Source organism: Tachypleus tridentatus, chromosome 13, assembly GCF_004210375.1.
Source record: "Tachypleus tridentatus isolate NWPU-2018 chromosome 13, ASM421037v1, whole genome shotgun sequence".
NCBI lineage: Eukaryota > Metazoa > Arthropoda > Merostomata > Xiphosura > Limulidae > Tachypleus > Tachypleus tridentatus.
This window is the reverse complement of record NC_134837.1, coordinates 68,914,902-68,937,936: the sequence shown is the minus strand read 5'-3', so window position 1 is coordinate 68,937,936 and position 23,035 is coordinate 68,914,902. Positions and strand designations below refer to the sequence as shown.

Below are 23,035 nucleotides of genomic sequence, written 5' to 3'. Positions count from 1 at the left end.
GTGACTTACGGTATGTAAATCCTCTTGCCCACTCCTCGTTTTTTGTTAGTTATATGCTTATCATATCTACCTTTGAAAGTGTATACAGGTCCGGCATGGCCAGGTGGTTCAGGCACTCGACTCGTAATCTGAGGGTCGCGGGTTCGCATCGATATCGCGCCAAACATGCTCGCCCTTTCAGCCGTGGAGACGTTATAATGTGACGGTCAAGCCTAATTCGTTGGTAAAGGAGTAGTCCAAGAGTTGGCGGTGGGTATGATGATCAGCTGCCTTCCTTCTAGTCTTACACTGCTAAATTATGGACGGCTAGCGCAGATATCACTCGTTTAGCTTTGCGCGAAATTCAAAACAAACAAATGAAAGTGTGTATCATATATTACCACTGGAATATATGTATTATTACCAGAAATAACGTTATTCTAAACCTGAGGAATTAAATAGAGTGCTGATATTACAGCACCATATGTACGGTAATCTTGTTTATCTATTTATTATTTAATACTAAGTAAATTATACATTTCATTCTGGATCATGTAGAGGGTCTTGGATTACTGTCTAGTATCGAAACGCTTCTTCTAGGCTTAGGTTTAGGCCTATGAGCATCTTAACCTTCGGCCTGGAAGACGCAGGGTAAATTTTTGAGTCTTATTTTGGGGAATAAATAGCATCTTAAATGCCGGGAAATACGGTAACTTATCGGTGTGTGACTAAATCTGTAACTCTATTGATATCATTGCGCAACCTTACACTGTTTTATTTGTTAAGATTTGTTCATAATAATTACTGTCATACATTTTTGTGTTTGTGATGATTAAGATAATTTTAAATTGTACGGTTGCGTTTGAAATACTTATAAGCAATATGCTTGTATTGTATTCATACTAATTATTATCTCACTCCCATTTCGATACTACAGTAACTTAGTTAAATATTATTTACACAACAAACAGTAACTTAGTTCTTTATTGTTTAGTTTGTTTCTTTTTTGATTTCGCGCATTGCTACACGAGGGCTATCTGCGCTAGCCGTCCCTAATTTTGCAATGTAAGACTAGAAGGAAGGCAGCTAGTCATCACCACCCACCGCCAACTTTTGGACTACTCTTTTACCAAAGAATAGTGGGATTGATCGTAACATTATAACACCATCATGGCTGAAAGGGCGAGCATGTTTGATGCGATGGGGTTTCGAATCCGCGGCCTTCAGATTACGAATCGAACGCCTTAACCCACCTGGCCATGCCGGGCCTCATTTATTGTTTAGAAAATCCACTACGATACAATAACTTAATTATTTATTGTCTAAGTAACAAGCACTGAATATAATGATATGACAATAGTAATTATTTTGTTTGGGTATCAAACGCTTTTACGATACTACAATAACTTTGTTCTTTGTTATTTCGGTAAGGTATCTTTATTACTATACTAAAATAATTTAAATATTTATTGTGCAAACAGCAAACGCTCATTACGATATCACAATTAATTAAATCTTTATTTTCTATACAACAAATGTTGAATACATTATTACAACAATAACTATCTTCTTTACACACAATGAATAAAATTGCATTTTTCAGTATTTAGATGACAAAGGCTGGTTACGATACAAAAGTAACTTAATTATTTATTGTTTGGATAATAAATGCTGAATAGAATATCACAATAATTGTTTTTATTGCTCAGTTCTTTATTGTATAGAAACAACACAGTCGTAACGATACGACAAAACATAATTCTTCATTCTCTATACGACAAACAATTACTTTATTTTACCGCCCAGTGGCACAGCAGGATATCTGAGGACTTACAACGCTAGAAACCAGGTGTCGTTACCCGTTGTGGGCAAAGCCCAAATAACCTCTGCGTAGTTTGTGTTTAACTACAAACAAACAAAGCTTGATTTGATACAACACAAATTTAATTATTTCTATTTCAGATAAAAAAAAAACTCCATTATGATACCACAATAACTTAATGCTTTATGACTAAGAAAACAATTGCTGAGTATATTAAAACAATAATTAGTTTTTCTTATTTGGATAACGAATACTTACTACCATAGTACAGTACCTTAGTTCTTTACTGCTTAAAAACAAACACTCATAACGACAACACAATAACTTAATTCCCTATTATTTAGATAGAAAACGCTAAATACAATACCACAGCAATTGTTTAAATAGCCAACACTAAATACAATACCACAGCAATTATTTTATTATTTAAATATCAAACGCTAAATGTAATATCACAGTAATTACTTTATTGTTTAAATAGCAAACACTGAATACAATCTCACAGTAATTATTTCTACTAATAATATAACTATGAATATAGTACAATAATAATTGTTTATTTATTATTTAGTGAACATTAAAATCTCTCTTCATAGTTCCTCTTTATTTAACAAACACTTAATACTTTACTAATAGTAGTGGTAGCAATTTATGTTGTTATTAATGTAACTAAATAACAACGAATATCCTTGTAACAGTTGAGGTTTTTATCAAGTTAACTAACAGGAAATGAATACTTTACAAACAGTTGGCATAATTATCAAATTAACTAATAAACAGTAAATACTTTAGTTATATGTTATCGTGTTAACTAAAAAACAGTGAATATTATAATAGTAGATGATATTGTTTTTAAGTTAACTAACAAACAAGGAATACTTTCGTGAGAGTTGAAGTTGTTATAAACTTAATTAGTTAACAATCAATACTTTAACAGTTGAGGTTGTTATCAAGTTAAGTGATAAAGAGTGAATACTAACAGCTGAGAATGTTATCAAGTTAACTAATAAACAGTGGATACTTTACTAACAGCTGAGAATGTTATCAAGTTAACTAATAAACAGTGGATACTTTACTTACAGTTGTGGTTGTCGTCACGTTAGCTAATAAACAATGAATACTGAATTAACATTTGATAGTAAATTTATGTTCATAATGTGTGGGAGTTTTTCAACGTTTGATAATAAAGTTGAGCTACTGAATAATACATATTCTACTGTTGTAATGTAGGAGAACTTCTAATTACACTATAATTACTGAACACATTTCTTAATTGTTGTTTAGCTAACAATAAACACCTCCATGACAATATTTTTTTGTAGTTCAGTTAAAAACAATGAATACTGCATCTATATATATATTTTTTTTTTTCAATTTTGCGCAAAGCTACACAAGGGGTATTGCGCTAGCCGTTCCTAATTTAGGAGTAAAAAACTAGAAGAAAATAGTCTTCACCACCCACCGCCAACTCTTGGGCTACTCTTTTAAAAACGATAATGGACTGTCCTATTGTGACGCTCGCAAAGCTGAAAGGTCGAGCATATTAGGTGGGAGGATGATTAGAACTCGTGACCTTCAGATTGTAAATCAAACGCCCTAAGTACATCGCCATGTCGGACCGCTCAGTTGCGATTCACTTTCAAAAAAATGAATACTGTACCGACAGTGTTTGGTTGTAATTTAGATAAAAAATAATGAATACTTTACCTCCAACACTTAATTGTAATTCACTTAATAAAAAAAGAACATAGTACCGCCAATATATTGTTATTATTTAGATAATAAACACTCAGTATTCTACAAACGGTATTTGGTTGTTATTTAGATAATAAACATTGAATATTGTAGCGAGAGTTTTTGTTTATTTAATTAATAAACATTGAATATTCTACCGACAGTATTTGGTTGTTATTTAGATAATAAACATTGAATATTGTAGCGACAATTTTGTTTATTTAGTTAATAAACATTGGATATTCTACCGACAGTATTTGGTTGTTATTTAGTTAAGAAACAATGAATATTGTACCAACAGTTTTTATTTGTTATTTAATTAATAAACATTAAATATTCTACCGACAGTATTTGGTTGTTATTTAGTTAAGAAACATTGAATATTGTAGCGAGAGTTTTTGTTTATTTAATTAATAAACATTGAATATTCTACCGACAGTATTTGGTTGTTATTTAGATAATAAACATTGAATATTGTAGCGACAATTTTTGTTTATTTAGTTAATAAACATTGGATATTCTACCGACAGTATTTGGTTGTTATTTAGTTAAGAAACAATGAATATTGTACCAACAGTTTTTATTTGTTATTTAATTAATAAACATTAAATATTCTACCGATAGTATTTGTTTGTTATTTAGTTAATAAATTAAAAACAATGAATGTTTTGCCGACAGCATTTGGTTGTTATTTAGTTAAGAAACACTGAATATTGTACCGTGAAAATTTGATTGTTGTTTTTTAGTCAATAAACAGTGAATATTCTACCAACAGTATTGGCTTATTATTTAGTTAATAAACAATAAATATTCTACCGACAGTCTTTGTTTGTTATTTAATTAATGAACAGTGAGTGTTCTACCGACAGTATTTGGTTGTTATTTAGATAATAAACATTGAATATTGTAGCGACAATTTTTGTTTATTTAGTTAATAAACATTGGATATTCTACCGACAGTATTTGGTTGTTATTTAGTTAAGAAACAATGAATATTGTACCAACAGTTTTTATTTGTTATTTAATTAATAAACATTAAATATTCTACCAACAGTATTGGCTTATTATTTAGTTAATAAACAATAAATATTCTACCGACAGTCTTTGTTTGTTATTTAATTAATGAACAGTGAGTGTTCTACCGACAATATTTGGTTGCTATTTAGTTAACAAATAGTGAATATTGTACCGGCGGTATTTGCTTGTTATTTAGTTAATAAACGGTATATACTCTACCGACAGTTTTTGTTGTTATTTAGTTAATAAACATTAAATATTCTATCCACAGTACTTGGTTGTTATTTAGTCAATAAACATTTAATATTCTCCGACAGCATTTGATTTATTTAGTTAAGAAACACTGAAAATTGTATAACAGTTTCTGTGTGTTATTTAATTAATAAATATTTAATATTCTGCCGACAGTATTTGGTTGTTATTTAGTTAATAAACATTTAATATTTAGTGTTTGGTTGTTATTAAGTTAAGAGTCTCTGAATGTTGTATTGACAGTTTCTGTGTGTTATTTAGTTAATAAACGGTATATACTCTACCGACAGTTTTTGTTGTTATTTATTTAATAAACATTAGATATTCTATCGAGAGTATTTGGTTATTATTTAGTTAATAAACATTTGATATTTTACCGACAGGATTTGGTTGTTATTTGATTAATAAACATTAAATATTCTACCGATAGTATTTTTTGTTAAATACTTAATAAAGTGATAAACAGTGAATATTCTACCAACAGTGTTTGTTTTTTACTTAGTTAATAAATTAATAAACAGTGAATGTTTTATCGGCCGTATTTGGTTGTTGTTTAGTTAAGAAACACTGAATATTGTATCGACAGTATTTGGTTGTTATTTAGTTAATAAATAGAGAAAGTTCTGCTGATAGTATTCGGTTGTTATTTAGTTAATACACATTAAATATTGAACTAGATTGTTTGTTATTTAGTTAATAAATATTTAATATTCTACCAGAGTATTTGATTGTTATTTAATTAGTAAACATTTAATATTCTATTGACAGTATTTGATTGTTATTCAGTTAAGAAAGACTGAATATTTTATCGACAGATTTTGTGTGTTATTTAGTTAATAAACGTTTAATATATTGTTGTTATTTAGTTAATAAACATTAGATTTTCTATCGTCAGTATTTGGTTGTTATTTAATTAATAAACATTAAATATTCCATCAACAGTATTTGGATGTTATTTCGTTAAGAAACAATAAATATTCTATCGATTGTATTTGGTTTTTATTTAGTTAATAAACATTAAATATTCTATCGACTCTATTTGGTTGTTATTTGGTTAATAAACATTTAATATTCTATCAGTGGTGTTGGCGCGGCATGGCGAGGCGGTTAAAGCACTCGACTGGTAATCCGAAGGTTGCGGGTTTGAATCCCTGTCACACCAATCATGCCCACCCTTTCAGCCGTGGGGACGTAATAAGTGAAGATTAATCCACTATTCGTTGGTAAAAGAGTAGCCCAAGAGTTGGCGGTGGGTCGTGTTGACTAGCTGCATTTCCTCTGGTCTTACACTGCTCAATTAGAAACGGCTAGTGCAGATATCCCTCCTGTAGCTTTGCGCGAAATTAAAACCAAACCGACAGTATTTGTTTGTGATTTAGTTAATAAATATTGAATATTCTACCGACAATATTTGATTTTTATTTAATTAATAAACAGTATATATCCAACCAAAAGTTTTTGTTGTTAATTAGTTTATAAACAGGGAATATTCTACTAACAGTATTTGTTTGCTATTTAATTAATAAACAATGAATATTTTAACCACAGTTTTTGTTTGCTATTTAGTTAATAAACACTAAATATTGTACCAGCAGTTTTTGTTTGCAATTTAGTTAATAAACTCTGAATATTGTACCAGCAGTTTTTGTTTGCTATTTAGTTAATAAACACTGAATATTGTACCAGCAGTTTTTGTTTGCTATTTAGTTAATAAACACTGAATATTGTACCAGCAGTTTTTGTTTGCTATTTAGTTAATAAACACTGAATATTGTACCAGCAGTTTTTGTTTGCAATTTAGTTAATAAACACTGAATATTGTACCAGCAGTTTTTTTTTTGTTATTTAGTTAATAAACATTAAATATTCTGCGAACAGTATTTGGTTGTTATTTAGAGTTAATTAACAGTATATATTCTACCGATAGTTTTTGAATGCTATTTAATTAATAAACAATGAATATTTTAACGACAGTTTTTGTTTGTTATTTTGTTAATAAAAGTTAGATATTCTACCGACTAAATAATGTTTTGTTTTTAGGTAATAAACGTCGAATATTGTAACGGCAATATTTGTTTGTTATTTAGTTATTAAACAGTATGTATTGCACCGACAGTTTTTGTTTGTTTTTTAGTTGATAAACATTAAATATTCATTAAGTTTTGTTTTGTTTTTGTTTATACTTAGTAAACAGAATGTGTTGCACCAACAGTTTTTGTTTGTTTTTACTTAGTTAATAAACACTGAATGTTATACAGACAGTATTTGGTTGTTATCTAGTTAACAAACAGTGAATGTTGTACTGAAATGTTTTGGTTATTATTTATTTAAGTGATACTGAATATTCTACTGACAATATTTGTTCCTTATTTAATTAATAAACAGTGAATATTTACCGACAGTTTTGATTGTTACTTGGTTAATGAACACTGGATGTTTCACAGACAATATTTGAACACTTTACTAATAATAGTTGGTTGTTAATTATAATATTTTATTTTTGTTAGCAAACAGTGAACAGTTTGCTTTCAGTAACTGTTTGTTACTTAACGGATAATAATTTGTGTTTTTTAACAAATAATGAACACTCTGCTGACAGTTATTCGTTTTTGCGTAACTGTTGTTAAGCGGTATTTTTTTCTGTTACCAAACTGAGTTAATTTTTTCTGGCGTTAAGTGTTCTCAAAGTGTTTTGAACCGTGATTTATTGTCTGTTGAAGTTATTATGAGCAATAGGCTGGTCTTATTGATTGTTCATATTAATATATTTACAGTGGGAAATAAAAGAAAATGACAGAGATTCACGTGGTTTTTACTTTTTGTGTGTGTAGGTGTGTCAGGTTATAAGAACTAACAGGCTTAAACTATTTACGTTGCTCAAAGAAAATGTTTTCTGTTGAAATATTGGGCTATCCAACAGTGAACAACGATTGAGAGTTGCCAGATAGCTTAGTAATATGGGTGTTTGTCTGTTTGTCCTACCTTGTAAGTGGAGGCAGTATATGCCAGGATAAGGTAGGTGCACGCGCTCTGTGACAGAATTCAACCAGGCAAGTGTTGTCAGACAGGTCCTTGGCTCTTAGGCTGCGTTCCTTTGGCTTTGTTGGCGCAGTGACAGGCGGCGTGTTTATTTCATGTGTGTTTGGTTTTTGCTGCCATCTGTACCTGCTGGTGTTCAAAGTGCTCTCACTTTAGTTATTTTTATGTTACCAGCTCAATTCTTTTGAAATTGTCGTTTCGTCTTTGCCAACAGCGGACTTTGTAGCTTCGTAGTTTGCTTACATTAAAAAAGATTCAACTTTGAAACAGCATCGTGTTGATTAACCCACCGAAGTGGGGCTTGTCTAGGGAGGACTTCAGGAAGATGACATGCACGTTATGACCCCTTCCCCTACACGCGGCTGTCCCCCTCTTCGCCCCTAGCAGTCGATAGTACTCCCGCCGCCTCGCTTCGCATTCCGTTGCTTCTGCAAGATCCGAGCGACCTGCGCGCTGTGCTTGCCGGGAGATGTTCTTGTTGAACAAGGAGAAGGCAAGGTTTCCTTGTGGCTAGGTGTTCACAATAAACTCCTCTAATCAGAGTGAAAGCACAAGAGAGAATCTGTGACGTTTCGATCTGAACTTACACAAGTAGCCGTCTCAAGGTTGGAACCCGAATTTGGCGGGAAACTATCGCAGCTGGCGGCGCAGACTTGACGACGTTCGCCCTCATCTGAAGGGCTAGCTAGGGCTTGGCCGAAGTTGCTGCTATATACTACAGTGTGTAGTGCTTTCTCGTTTGACCGTTAATTGGAAGGACTGTTCGGTCATGTTGGCTTGGTATGGTACGAAACTGTTTTCCTATACTACAGCTATTCAATGTCTGTAATGTCCAAAAGAACTCTAGGCAAGAGAGAAGCACATTTAGTTCGTATAATGACATATACGTGTACCGAGAGATTCCGTCGTTTGCTTGAACCTAACTCTTTGAATAAGACGTACATCTAACCAGTTGTTAAATATTAATACAATATGAGACATGTATCATCTTGGTAAAGGTAGGAGTTGTATTTTGTGAAGGTTTACAGAATTGGTTACCTGACAAACAAATCAAAATAAACATAATAACGACAGAAACTTTTCACGAAGGACAATTGTTTACACTTAGGAACTTTTATTAGTTGTTTATGATTTGTTTGGAGGAGGCAATAGTTAAACAGCCTTTTACCTCACTACTCTGTTCCCATTTTAGTGATGCATGGACAGAAGAATAGAGCGATATTTTCATCTCCTAAGATATACAGTGGTACATGTAGTGGAGATACAGTAGAAATGGACAAACAGTTATTGTTAGTGTAGACTTTCACATTTAGTTAATGTAAATATACTGTTGTTTAGTTACAGTAGAAATGTACTAACAACTATTGTTACTGTAAACTTTCACATATAGTTAATGTAAATATACTGTTGTTTAGTTACAGTAGAAATGGACAAACAACTATTGCTAGTATAGACTTTCATATGTAGTTAATGTAAATATACTGTTGTTTAGTTACAGTAGAAATGGACAAACAGCTATTGTTAGTGTGGTCTTTCACATATAGTTAATGTGAAGATACTGTTGTTTAGTTACAGTAGAAATGGACAAACAACTATTGTTAGTGTAGTCTTTCACATATAGTTAATGTGAAGATACTGTTGTTTAGTTAAAGAAGAAATGAACAAATGACTGTTGTTAGTGTGGACTTTCACATATAGTTAATGTGAAGATACTGTTGTTTAGTTACAGTAGAAATGGACAAACAACTATTGTTAGTGTAGTCTTTCACATGTAATTAATGTAAATATAATGTTGTTTAGTTACAGTAGAAATGGACAAACAGCTATTGTTACTCTAGACTTTCACATGTAGTTAATGTGAATATACTGTTGTTTAGTTACAGTAGAAATGGACAAACAGCTATTGTTAGTGTGGTCTTTCACATATAGTTAATGTAAAAATACTGTTGTTTAGTTACAGTAGAAATGGACAAACAACTATTGTTAGTGTAGTCTCTCACATGTAATTAATATAAATATACTATTATTTAGTTACAGTAGAAATGGACAGACAACTATTGCTAATGTAGTCTTTCACATGTAATTAATGTAAAAATACTGTTGTTTAGTTAAAGTAGAAATGGACAAACAACTGTTGTTACTCTAGACTTTCACATATAGTTAATGTGAAGATACTGTTGTTTAGTTACAATAGAAATGGACAAACAGTTATTGTTAGTGTGGACTTTCATATGTAATTAATGTAAATATACTGTTTAGTTACGGTTGAAATGAACAGACTACTATTGTTACTGTAGACTTTCACATGTAATTAATGTAAATATACTGTTGTTTAGTTACAGTAGAAATGTACAAACAGCTATTGTTAGTGTGGACTTTCACGTATAGTTAATGTAAAAATACTGTTGTTTAGTTAAAGAAGAAATGAACAAATGACTGTTGTTAGTGTGGACTTTCACATATAGTTAATGTGAAGATACTGTTGTTTAGTTACAGTAGAAATGGACAAACAACTATTGTTAGTGTAGTCTTTCACATGTAATTAATGTAAATATAATGTTGTTTAGTTACAGTAGAAATGGACAAACAGCTATTGTTACTCTAGACTTTCACATGTAGTTAATGTGAATATACTGTTGTTTTGTTACAGTAGAAATGGTCAAACAGCTATTGTTAGTGTGGACTTTCATATATAGTTAATGTAAATATACTGTTTAGTTACGGTTGAAATGAACAGACTACTATTGTTACTGTAGACTTTCACATGTAATTAATATAAATATACTGTTGTTTAGTTACAGTAGAAATGTACAAACAGCTATTGCTAGTGTGGACTTTCACGTATAGTTAATGTAAAAATACTGTTGTTTAGTTAAAGAAGAAATGAACAAATGACTGTTGTTAGTGTGGACTTTCACATATAGTTAATGTGAAGATACTGTTGTTTAGTTACAGTAGAAATGGACAAACAACTATTGTTAGTGTAGTCTTTCACATGTAATTAATGTAAATATAATGTTGTTTAGTTACAGTAGAAATGGACAAACAGCTATTGTTACTCTAGACTTTCACATATAGTTAATGTGAAGATACTGTTGTTTTGTTACAGTAGAAATGGTCAAACAGCTATTGTTAGTGTGGACTTTCACATATAGTTAATGTGAATATACTGTTGTTTAGTTACAGTAGAAATGGACAAACAACTATTGTTAGTGTAGTCTTTCACATGTAATTAATGTAAATATAATGTTGTTTAGTTACAGTAGAAATGGACAAACAGCTATTGTTACTGTAGAGGTTTTCATATATAGTAAATGTAAAGGTGAGGTTTAGGTACTGTAGAAGTGGATAAACATATTTTATTGTAGCAATACCTAATATTCTTAATGTATAAGTAACAAAAATTCTTAATGGAACTGTATCCAGGTTTATAATTAGAAAAAGAGACACAAATATTTCTGTTAATTGATTAAAAATGCAAGAAGCAAGAATATATATACCGAGACAGTTTTATAACTGTTGTTAAAAAGAACAACAAAACATAATTAGTCTAAAACTAATACAAATATGGGTGTGAATATTAAAATAAGAGACTGAAAAATGCACTTATTTAAACACAAGCCAAAGTTATAACTAATGATTTCAAGTAATGCAAAGTCATTTTGGTTGAATATCAACCAAAGTAATTAATTTTCAAATGAAACAGATAAATATATTTAAAGACAATTCATAATAAATTGTTTGTTTATATAGTTGTAAAGCACTGCTTAAATAGAATGATTAGTGTAAATGAATAGACCTAGTTTAGAGATGAACTGGTTTAGTTAATTAAGGTTCACAAGTTTAAAATATAGATGAACTGGTGCAACTAATAAAGATTTGTGTATGTAATATACTGATAAACTAGCAGAGTTAAGTATGAAATATACAACCATAAATATAATCTGTTAAACATTTCTGAACATCAGGATCTTATATTAAGTTGACTGTGGGTTCAGGTATAGTAAATAATAAAGCAATAATCTACAATTATTTAATTATTTATGAAAAAGTATCCAAGATATTAATTTTATAATGTGAGAAAAAGAAGTAAATATTTGTGTTTATAACTTTTTCCACCAGGTGTACCTGTTAAACTAACCTGATGAACATTATGTATTTATATTTATAACTTTCTACACCAGGAGTACCTGTTAAGCTAACCTAATGAATTATGTGTTTATATTTTTAATATTCTGTGCCAGAGTTACAGGCTATTTAATATGGACAGAGTATTGAAAAGGGGAGGGGAGAAGTTACTTTATATTTAAAGTTTGAGGTATATCCTGTTGAAGTTGAGAATATTAAGGATAATAATAAGGATAATGAATGAGTATGGGTTTATGTTAGTGGATATCAAGGGAGAAAACTCTTAGTAAGAATTTGTTACAGACCACCAGATTAAACTGGTGAAATTAGTGAGAAACTTTACAGTGAGATTAAGATTTCAGCTGTAAACAAGGTCATAATTATGGGTGATTTTAGTTTAAGACATATAGATTGGAAAATGCTAGAGACAAACCATGAGGGAGAAAGGCTTCTGAAAACTGATGAAACTTTGTAGAATAAACAGCAACTGCCTGTTGTGGAGACACAAGTATAGAGGACGATGTTTCAAAAGTCTTCTACCTTTCATCTTCAGGTCACTGTATGTGTAGTTGTTGTCGGTCTTCTATAGTGTCCTGGTAGACCAACCAATTATAACACGCTCTCCACAATCCACTATAAAAGACTGAGAACACCTACATGTACAGTGAACTGAAGACGAAAGGTAGAAGACTTTTGAAATGTTGTCCTCTACACTTGTGTCTCCACAACAGGCAGTTGCTGTCCATTCTACAAAGTTTCTAAAAACTGTTCAAAATTAATTTCTTAACCAATTGGTCAAGGAACCTACTAGAATCCATGTTATTTTATATTTATAATTTAACTTCAAATACAGAAATCTTTGAGAGGTTGAAAATCAGGGAATATCTTGATACAAATAATTTTTGCTCTATTAGGTTCAATTTTTTTCTATATATAGATAAGGAATAATGACATTTTAGTTACAAATATCAAAGAAGTAGATTTTAAAGGGATGTGACAAAAATTATTTCTTATTTGGGCAGCCAAATTATTTGTGGACACTGATTAGATGGAAAATTTTTAAAGATGCATTTTTTTAAATATTCAAAGTAAATATATTCCTGAAAACAAAACACGTTGGATCACAAATAGTTTAAGAGGTAAAATTAAAGAAAAACATAAAAAAATTGAGAAAGTTAAATTGACTGTTATATTGACAGAGTTACAAGATGAAGAAAGTTTGTGAAATTAGGACATAAAAAAAGATGTATGATGGATGATAAAGGAAGGTTTGTGTCTGATAAATATAAGATGGCTCGTTTGTTTAGTTATGATTTTTTTTCAGTTTTTTACTAATGAAAATTTAAACAGTATTATAGATCTTGAAGGGTTAATAGATGGAACCAAGACTACTACATGAATTCTGAAGTGATTAACAAAAAATTGAAAAGTTTAAAGAATAATAAGGTCATTGAGTAAGATAATACTTCCCCAAAAGTTTTGAAGGAAGGTAAAGATTGGACATGTGTACCACTTGCTACTATTTTTTTGTCAGTCTTTGAATAGAGGACAGGTACCAGATGATTGGAAGTTAGCTAAGGTAACTCCTCTTTTCAAGGGAGATGATAAAAATTGTTCCAGTAACTATGGACCCATTAGTCTTACATCAGTTGTGGGAAATGTTTTAGAAAGTCTGATAAAAGATGTTTTGCAAAGTCATTTAACAATGTTTAAAATTTTATTGTATAGTCAACATGATTTCACTGAGGGAAAACCTTGCCTTAGAAATCTCTTGTTATTCTTTGAAAACATTACTGCTTATGTATATGAAGGCAAGCATGTAAAATTAGTGTATCTGGATTTTCAGAAAGCATTTGTCAAAGTGCTACATAAAAAAGCTTGTATAAAAAATTATCTTTATAGGTGTAGGGAATAAGTTAGTAAACTGGATAGAAGAGTGTCCATATGGAAGAAAGCAGAAGGTTGTTCCAAATGGAGTTTAATCAAACTGGATTAATGTCACAAGTAGGGTACCTCAAAGCTCATTCTTAGGACTTTTGCTCTTTTTGATTTATGTAAATGACATAGGTGAAAGAAAGATTAATAAATTATTTATATTTGTAGATGATATTATGGCCATTGGTGTTGCTATCTATGAAGAGGATGCTGCTGATTTACAAAAGGATTTAGATCATTTAGTGATTTGGGTGAATAAATGACAATTGGGTTTTAATTATAATAAGTTCTAACTAATGCATATGGTCATCGTAATTTGATTTATAAGTGTAATTTGGATGGGAATAACCTAAACAATGTAATAAAAGAAAGGGTTCTTGGTGTAACAGTCAATCAGTCCCTAAAGCCATCCAAGCGGTGTGTTGTTGCTAGTGGTAGGGCAAATAGTATTTTAGGTTGTATCTCATGAAATATTGAATATAAGTTTAAAAAGTTATAATTTCATTATCCAGGCTGCTGCTTTTGAAATATTGTGTTCTGTCTTGTGCTCCTCACTTCAGGAAATACATTTAATTGTTGGAAAGAGTACAGAGTAGGATTACTAGAATGGTACCTAAGATGGAGGGGTTGTCATATAAGGGGAGATTGAGATTCTTAAAATTGTTTTCTCTTGAAAAAAGAAGACTTAAAGGAGATCTGATTCAAGTACTTAAATCGTAAAGGGAATCAATAGTGTTGATTCTTGATTTTGTTTTCATGTTTTAAAGTGAGAATAGTATGATTAAAGAACAGAATTATAAATGTTGGCAGGGTAAGAACCATCTTCAACTAAGACAGTTTCATTTTTCTAACAGGGTGGTTGGCCTTTGGAATAGGTTGCCTTCAGATGTTGTAGAGGCAGTAACTTTAAGTAAATTTATAAAAAAGCTTGATAAGTATGTGAATGATAAGAGCTGGCTTTAAGATTTGTTTTTTTAATTATTTAAATGTAGTTTGTAGGGTGAAACAGTTGAGATGGACCAGTAGGTCCCATGTTCTCCAAAAATATTATTAGATGTTTATATTTTTATTTCCTCTACCAGGAGTACCTGTTAAACTAATCTGATGTTCATTACATATTCATATTTTTTATTTCCTGTATCTTTAATTGTTGTTAAACTAATCTGATGTTCATTACATATTCATATTTTTTATTTCCTGTATCTTTAATTGTCGTTAAACTAATCTGATGTTTATTACATATTTATATTTTTAATTTCTTCTGCCAGAAGTAACTGTTAAACTAACATGATGTTCAATATGTATGTATATTTTTAATTTCCTTTAATAGCTGATAAACTAACATAATGTTAATTACACATATATATTTCTAATTTCCTGTAATATCTGGTAAACTAACAGTGATGTTTACTACATATTTATAGTTTTAATTTCCTATAATATATGGTAAACTAACGTGATGTTTACTACATATTTATAGTTTTAATTTCCTATAATATATGGTAAACTAACGTGATGTTTACTACATATTTATAGTTTTAATTTCCTATAATATATGGTAAACTAACGTGATGTTTATTACGATTGTATATTTTTAATTTCCTGTAATACCTGGTAAACTAACGTTATGTTCATAACACATTTATATTTTTAATTTCCTGTAATATCTGGTAAACTAACGTGATGTTCATAACACATTTATATTTTTAATTTCCTCTAATAGCTGGTAAACTAACCTGATGTTAATTGACTAATGTTATTCCTTAGTGTTTTAAGAACAGGAGTTTGGATCAAACAATGTACATTTCCTTTCGCTATACTTTTTTGACGACATAGTTTTCACACAATTTGAATTTAGCCAATAAGCGTAAGATTGATCATCTGGTGGAGTTTAATTAGAATATGACGTATTATCTTATTGTTAGGTTTTTAATACCTAACCAACTTTCTCCCTAGTTCATGTTCGTATTTAAACTTTATCAGTCTATTTTCCTCTCTAGTTCACCATTTTGTCCACGTCGTCTTAGGTGGACAGTGGTCATCACTCTTTTGTTCATTTCTTTTCACGAGTTTTTCCTACAGCCTTGACGTGGTCTGTGTAAGGCTGTGACATGAAACAAGAAACTACGTTGCCATAGCAACTTAAATCAACATTGTACCCTGAATCTCTTGCGCGCATCTATTGATCTTAGTTTGGGGTTTCCTTGGCAACGGAGGGTGGTCCATTCTTTCGCTTATCCAGTAACTAATAGAAAGAGTCTAATTTGAACTGGAGTTTGATGTAGCAAACCTGTATCTGCCAGCTGGAGTAAGTTGCTAGACCAGTCGACCATTGAGCATTTCTAATTGGACGAACAATATCTTTCTGTACAAGCCATCGTAAGTAGACACTTTGAACAAAGTTCATGAAAATTTGTTTGTTTCATTTGAAATTTTCCTTTCCTTTAGCTGATAAATTATAAGTGTTTAAAAACAAGGAAGAAAAAGGCCAGAATCGTTTTTGAAAACATCAATGACTATATCATAATGAAAGTCCTTTTATTGAAACATGACAACCTTGAGCCTGCTACTAAGAGATTCTTTCAGTTCTTAACAGTCTCACTAAAGTCATGTTTTATATATCCTTTACAAACTAAATCTCACTAGATTGTGAAGCATTATGATGACGTTATATTACCAGGATTCGGTGTACTAGAAAGTTCGTGTCTTGAGCCACGCCTTACCTCCTTATCCAAGGATGCTCAAAGATTCTAACAGAGTCATGGCTTGTTTTTTTTTTAGCAAAGGACTTTATTTTAGTTAAGGAAAAAATATCGGTAAGAAACGGAACAGTAACTGCTTTGGAACAGACGATAAGAGTTTTATGAACGGAATTTTCTAGACTGACATTAGAACAATAAAGGTCAGAAGAGCAAAAGATGTTTGTATGTAGTCAGTCTGATGACTGTTAGAGGCTGTAGCGAGAATGATGTTTATAACACTACGTTTGAGGCTTAAAACAACTCAGTATCCTTAGCAACCGAATTCATCGTCGTGCAGAGAATGGATTTGTGTGTAATTGTTTAGAAAAGAATCTTGAGAACAAACTTTAAAACACCATTATCCTTAAAACAGAAATTGCTACTCTGAAAGAACATAATTCGTTAGAGGCGTTGCTAGGCGCTGGCCGATGGAACCCCTGTCTCGATTCTATTTGACAGTACCCCGAATCCCCAGTTGGTGTCTTGAAAATCAGAATAGAAAACCATGATCGATGCCATACGGAAACGCCGAAAATTCCCGCGCCTGTGTGTCTTAGCCCCGAATATTTTAAACAACTAACGTTGCTTCTGTCACTTATTATTCGAAAAGGAGGTAGGGTGGGGGTGAGAACACTTGCGAAAAGGTGAAGTTTATACAATATTAGTGTAGAAGCTTTTACATTGAGAATCAGTTAATGACTTTGACCTTAAAAACTCAGTTGGAATAATGCCGAGGTTTAGCTTCAAGTTTGGACAAATTATTAATGATTCCCTTCAGACACATTTTATTTATTTCCTCTTTATTCATTTGTGTTGTAGAGTGAAATGATTGGTCTCAAAACGTTGAAAACGCTAAAAGCAAAACAGGGACTGAGAAGCCAGACTAGGGGTGACAATTCTGTTGTTCCAAAGCTGTTTGGGCTGTTTTATATTTGGGATCGCTGCACTTACTTCACAGGTAGGGAAAGTTAAATAGAAAGAGAGACAAAAAATCTTAACACTTGAATAAATCTGGCTTACCCTACACCAAACAGTGTTATTCGAACAAGGAAAAAATCGCCGACAGAATTGAAGTAGATATTGATAAAACACAAACAAGATGTATTTTTAGAAGATTCTGATTTATTTTTAGGCGATTTTGTTTGCAGAAGGACAACCCCTTGACAGAGTAAAATGAAGTTTTAACAATAAAAATACCACTTTGGTCTCTTCAAACTTTTACATACTCGTTGATAGACAAATAATTGTACTCCAGTAAGATGCTGTTTACTGGGTGAAAGTAAAAATTAAAAAGTAACTTTTTTTTCGGTCATTTACTAGGTTTCAATTTGTAGACTCAAGGAAGACCACTGATAGAAAAAACAAACGTAAACCTAGTTCATAACAGATGAACAGAATATTCGACAAGAAATAAGTAAACCTAGTTCGTGTAAGACAGAATATTTTTCTATACGCTGAGCAAAATGGAACACAGTGGTAAGTAAACAGGAGAATATGTCTGAGCATACTCCCAGAGGACATTTCTTGACTTGATAAAAATAAGAATGTTAAGTGAATTCACTTTATGTTTATATATCGAAGATTTTTTAATTTTCATGCGCCCTCTTCAGGAGTGGTCAAACATAACTTGTGAATAATATAATATCATATTGTGTGTTGCCCTTTTCTTCATCCTTTAGAAGCGTAGTAAATGAGACTGGCTATAGATAAACCATAAACTGCTCTGTACACGTAGGTCAAAACGATTTCTTGACAAGAGTAGTGTGTGTTTAAAAACACACCGGAACAAGAACAAACTTAGCGACCATAGCGTGATGTGGTATGTAAATTAGGCCCAAGAAAGGCATGTCAACTTCAGCTGACGTGACACAATTCTAGACCATGATAAATGAGGGCGCTGCGATAAGTCAGGTTGGAGGGTCACGCGACGCAACTCCTTGTCTGCACGCGCATGGTGGGCGGGTAGGCTCTTTGGCACGTCATTGAGGTATGGTCCCTTTGATAAGAGGGGTGAAATTTTGAAGTCGTGTTTTTAAGTAGTTTTTTGTGTCTAGTATTTCGAAAGGGATTTCAGTTTTGATTTTGTGCTTAATTTCATTCGTTTCTGACTGCTTCAAAACTGCCAGTTGGAGGAATAGTCCAGCTAGAGCGACGTATGTGGCCAGTTGTTCAAATTGATGTATTAAAATATAATAATAATAATAAGAGCTGACTAGACGGCTCCAAAGAGACAGATGTTTGAAACACGTCGCGGAAAGGAATTTTATTTTCTTTACTCGAAAAGTCGGAGTAAAGTATGAGAATAAATAAACATCTGGTGTTCTTAGTTTTCCTACCAAATTTACTCAGGTATACTTGTGTATATATGTTTTACTGAAAACACTATTCCGTTTGTCGGTGGGTAAATATTATGCACTGATTTACATATTTAATACTTCCCCCATAAGCCAGCGACAGGTTGAGTGGCTTACAACTGCAGAATTCGGAGTTCCATTCCTCACTGTGGTAACAGCATTTAGACCAACTCGGCTTTGCGCGAAAACAAACAAACATTACTTTTTATACAAGTGAGATGGAGCCTGTAGAAGGGACTTGTATTACAGTAGAACGTAGTTGGTGTGGTTTATTGGTATTCGAGTGACTAAATTAACACTTCAAGTTACGCGTTGCAGTTATTAGATTAATATCATTAACTCACACAATGTTTTGTAGAGGTTCATAGTTTAATGCCTTCATTAACACATTTTTTTTTGTAAAAGTTCATTCTGTAATGTCATTCATTTACACATTTTTTGTAGGAAATGATAGATTGTTCTTATTATAGTGCACAGTTAAACAATAGACTCTCTCCACTCTCTCCAACGATAGATTGTTGTTACTATAGTGCACAGTTAGACAGTAGACTCTCTCCAACAACAGATTGTTGTTACTATAGTGCACAGTTAAACATTAGACTATCTCCACTCTCTCCAACAACAGATTGTTGTTACTATAGTGCACAGTTAGACAGTGGACTCTCTCCACTCTCTCTCCAACAACAGATTGTTGTTACTATAGTGCACAGTTAGACAGTAGACTCTCTCCACTCTCTCTCCAACAACAGATTGTTGTTACTATAGTGCACAGTTAGACAGTAGACTCTCTCCACTCTCTCTCCAACAACAGATTATTGTTACTATAGTGCACAGTTAGACAATAGACTCTCTTCACACTCTACACTAATTTTACCTTTGAAATATATTAAGCTTCCCTCCTTCTCCCTGGAGAGAAAATATTTTTAATTATACTGACTGGTGTTTCTCGTGGAACGCCCACAAAGAATTATCTCATTAAAAATTTATGTCATAGTAGGATTGTCTTGTACGATATAAACTCCATACAACGCAAGAGGATTCATACAACAGAATAAGAATAAGGATAAGGTAATGTGTGAGTTACAACCTGAAGAGTTTTACGACTAATGTTCTTAACTGGTATATTACTTACCCAGTATAACATTTCACTGGTATATTACCTTCCCAGTATAACGTTTCACTGGTATGTTATCAACTCGTAATGGTTAAGTCATATGATACTGTCATCCATATATTGTGGTTATCCAGTATGTTATCTACTCGGTATACTGATTAACTGGTATGTTATCTACTCAGTATACTGATTACCTGGTATGTTATCTACTCAGTATACTGATTAACTGGTATGTTATCTACTCAGAATATTTGTTAACTTGTACCTTATTTACTTGGTATATTGGTTAGTTGTTATATTGTCTACTTATTATATTGGTTAACTGGTATCTTATCTACTCAGTATATTTGTTTAATGGTATGATATTGTTAGTAGCTAACTGATTCGCTCAATAAATTAAATATTGTGGTTGTATTATTCCTAGTGTAGGTATTGCACAATTTGAGAACCACACCGGTCTGTGGATTTGAAACAGATTAGCTATATTTATGGGTTATTTTTACCTTACTAACTAGCGCATAGTTTAGGTATTCTTCGACGTGTCACAAACAAACATACATATACGTAAAAAGAAGAATAGTCAATTATCCCAAAGGGCTCGAACTTCTGAATCTTTTTTTTAAAACCTACTTGAATTTTTTGTAATCCTTTTACCTAACTATTTCACCATGGTGTGAGGCGTTTTGATGTAAATATTTAACATTGGATGTGTTTAATATAGGTACTGTAGTGAAAAGAAAAACAATCGTGTAGATGTGGCGACAGCAATGTGAAGAAGCTAAAAATAGCTTGTTTTACGTATAGTAAAGAGATTGACTAGCCCTAAGTGTAGTATTATGAACTTACAAAACAAAGGAAGGAAAATTATGATTTTTTTTAATATTCAGGCAAGGCGAGTGATATTTATAAATGTTTACAACTGTGTTGAAACTCACTGGATTAGAAGGATGCTCGTGGAGTGTCTTTCAACGTCTACGTCATCGTGTGGCATAAAAGAAATATTTACAAATGATTGATTTTCTTTCAGGAAAGCCCCGTATTAATGAGCCACCACTTCAAGGTCAAATCAGAGTGGAATTTATGTGTAGCATTATTTTAATCATCTCAATCATAAAAATGTATGGATTAGGTAAAGAAAAGAAAGGATAAAACACTTGAATAAAACAGTAAAGTTAAAGATAGTTTTATTATTATTTTAAGGTATATTATTCACCAGATAACTTATTTCATAGGCCAATAATTTTATACTTATGTATTCTGTGTTTAACATAAAGTAAACGTAATTTTAAATTATGTTTTATTAATTCTAGCCTCCAACCCAGACCATAGTGGCAACACTGACTTCGGTTACCCACCACCGTCTTCGCCGTTTCGGCCCAGTATGCAAAGTCCTGGGCCTTCTTACCAAAGTAAGTGATGGCTATAGTATACATGCTCCTTAGTTCTATCTTATATGGTGACAAGTACTGATTGGATTTTACAATATGTCAAACGCTCAGTAGTAGGAAGTCACTAATCTTTATTTGACGTAGACTTTGATGCTCATATTTACAATTACCATTTTCCATCTCTCAGAACTGAATGGTTAGTAAATATGAAGATGTATAATGATACATTTCGTAGTTCGATCCGCGTGATTGGTTTCAGCGGGAATATCCAATTCTGCCGGCCCGAAATCGCCAAGAGGTTAAGGCACTCGACTCCTAATCTGAGGGTAACGGGTTCTAATCTCCGTCGCACCAAACATGCTCGTCCTTTCAGCCGTGGGGACGTTATAATGTTACGGTCAATCCGTAAAAGAGTAGCCCAAGAGTTAGCGGTGGGTGGTGATGACTAGCTGCTTTCCCTCTAATCTTACACTGCTGTATTAGGGACAGCTAGCGCATATAGCCCTCGTGTAGCTTTGCTCGAAATTCGAAATAAACCAAACCTATTCTGCCACTTAAGAAAAAATAGTTTCCAAACTACTTTTATTTCTGTCATTTTGAAATTTTCGTTTTCTTCCTGTTTTTCTTGACTCTCTTTACGTCTTGATTATTTCGTGGTTAATATATTCTGAGGTTCATATCGCTCATTGTTGGTCGGATGCTGTTGAATCCACGGTGATAATTTCAAGCAGTAGTCGAGCTTCTATTTTTGTAAATATTCTGATTCATCCACATAGCAAGGGTGGATCGCCTTACTGCCAACGAGGGTAGTTGTGCTGACGTATATCAGGAGCGGTCATGCTCCTTTCAGTCAGCATGACCGCTCTTTCTGTTGAGTGCTTAAGGTTCTATACAGCCGCGTTTATCAACTTTTTTAACAATGTGACTCAGTTAAACTTAAGAAGTTTCCCGTAAACTATCGCAGAACATTATAGAGGTATGAGGCAGTTTTTTTTTTTCATAGTTACTAGTATATTGGTTAACATGTATTGCAGCATGTTATCTAATACTAAGACTTTTTGTAACTTTCCTCAAACTGCTTTGAACCGCGACACACCGCTTCAGGAACAGTGTTGTGTAACACACTTATTTTAGTACAACTGTTTGTTTGTTTGGAATTTCGCGCAAAGCTACTCGAGGGCTATCTGCACTAGCTGCCCATAATTTAGCAGTGTAAGACTAGAGGGAAGGCAGTTAGTCATCACCATCCACCGCCATCTCTTGCCTACTCTTACTAGCAAATAATGGAATTGATCGTAACTTTATAACACCCCCACGGCTGAAAGGGCGAGCGTGTTTGGTGTGGTGGGGATTCGAACCCGCGACCCTGGGATTACGAGTCGAGTGGCTTGACCATCTGGCCATGCCGGGCCAGTACAACTATTATATGCAGTGTTATAAACAAATTCATGTTTAGTATGAATAACATGTTTATGTATTAGTATTGTTTATAAAGACGTGCAAATGGTGAGTCAAGAAATTATGCGAGATAG

General features: G+C 32.4%; 1 protein-coding gene across 9 annotated transcripts in view; it reads left to right on the top strand.

Moving 5' to 3' along the window:
- LOC143239599 (uncharacterized) overlaps positions 1-23,035 on the top strand; it is a 123,556-nt gene that overhangs the window by 57,798 nt on the left and 42,723 nt on the right. For 2 of the 9 annotated variants that reach the window (XM_076480831.1, XM_076480837.1), the window contains exons 1-2: positions 7,891-8,628; positions 21,426-21,524. The exons of 1 other annotated variant lie outside the window; for it this stretch is intronic. In XM_076480831.1, coding sequence (XP_076336946.1) covers positions 8,613-8,628; positions 21,426-21,524 — 115 coding nt within the window. In that variant the 5' untranslated portion in view covers positions 7,891-8,612. 6 more of the 9 variants (XM_076480828.1, XM_076480829.1, XM_076480832.1 and 3 more) reach the window with 5 other exon arrangements.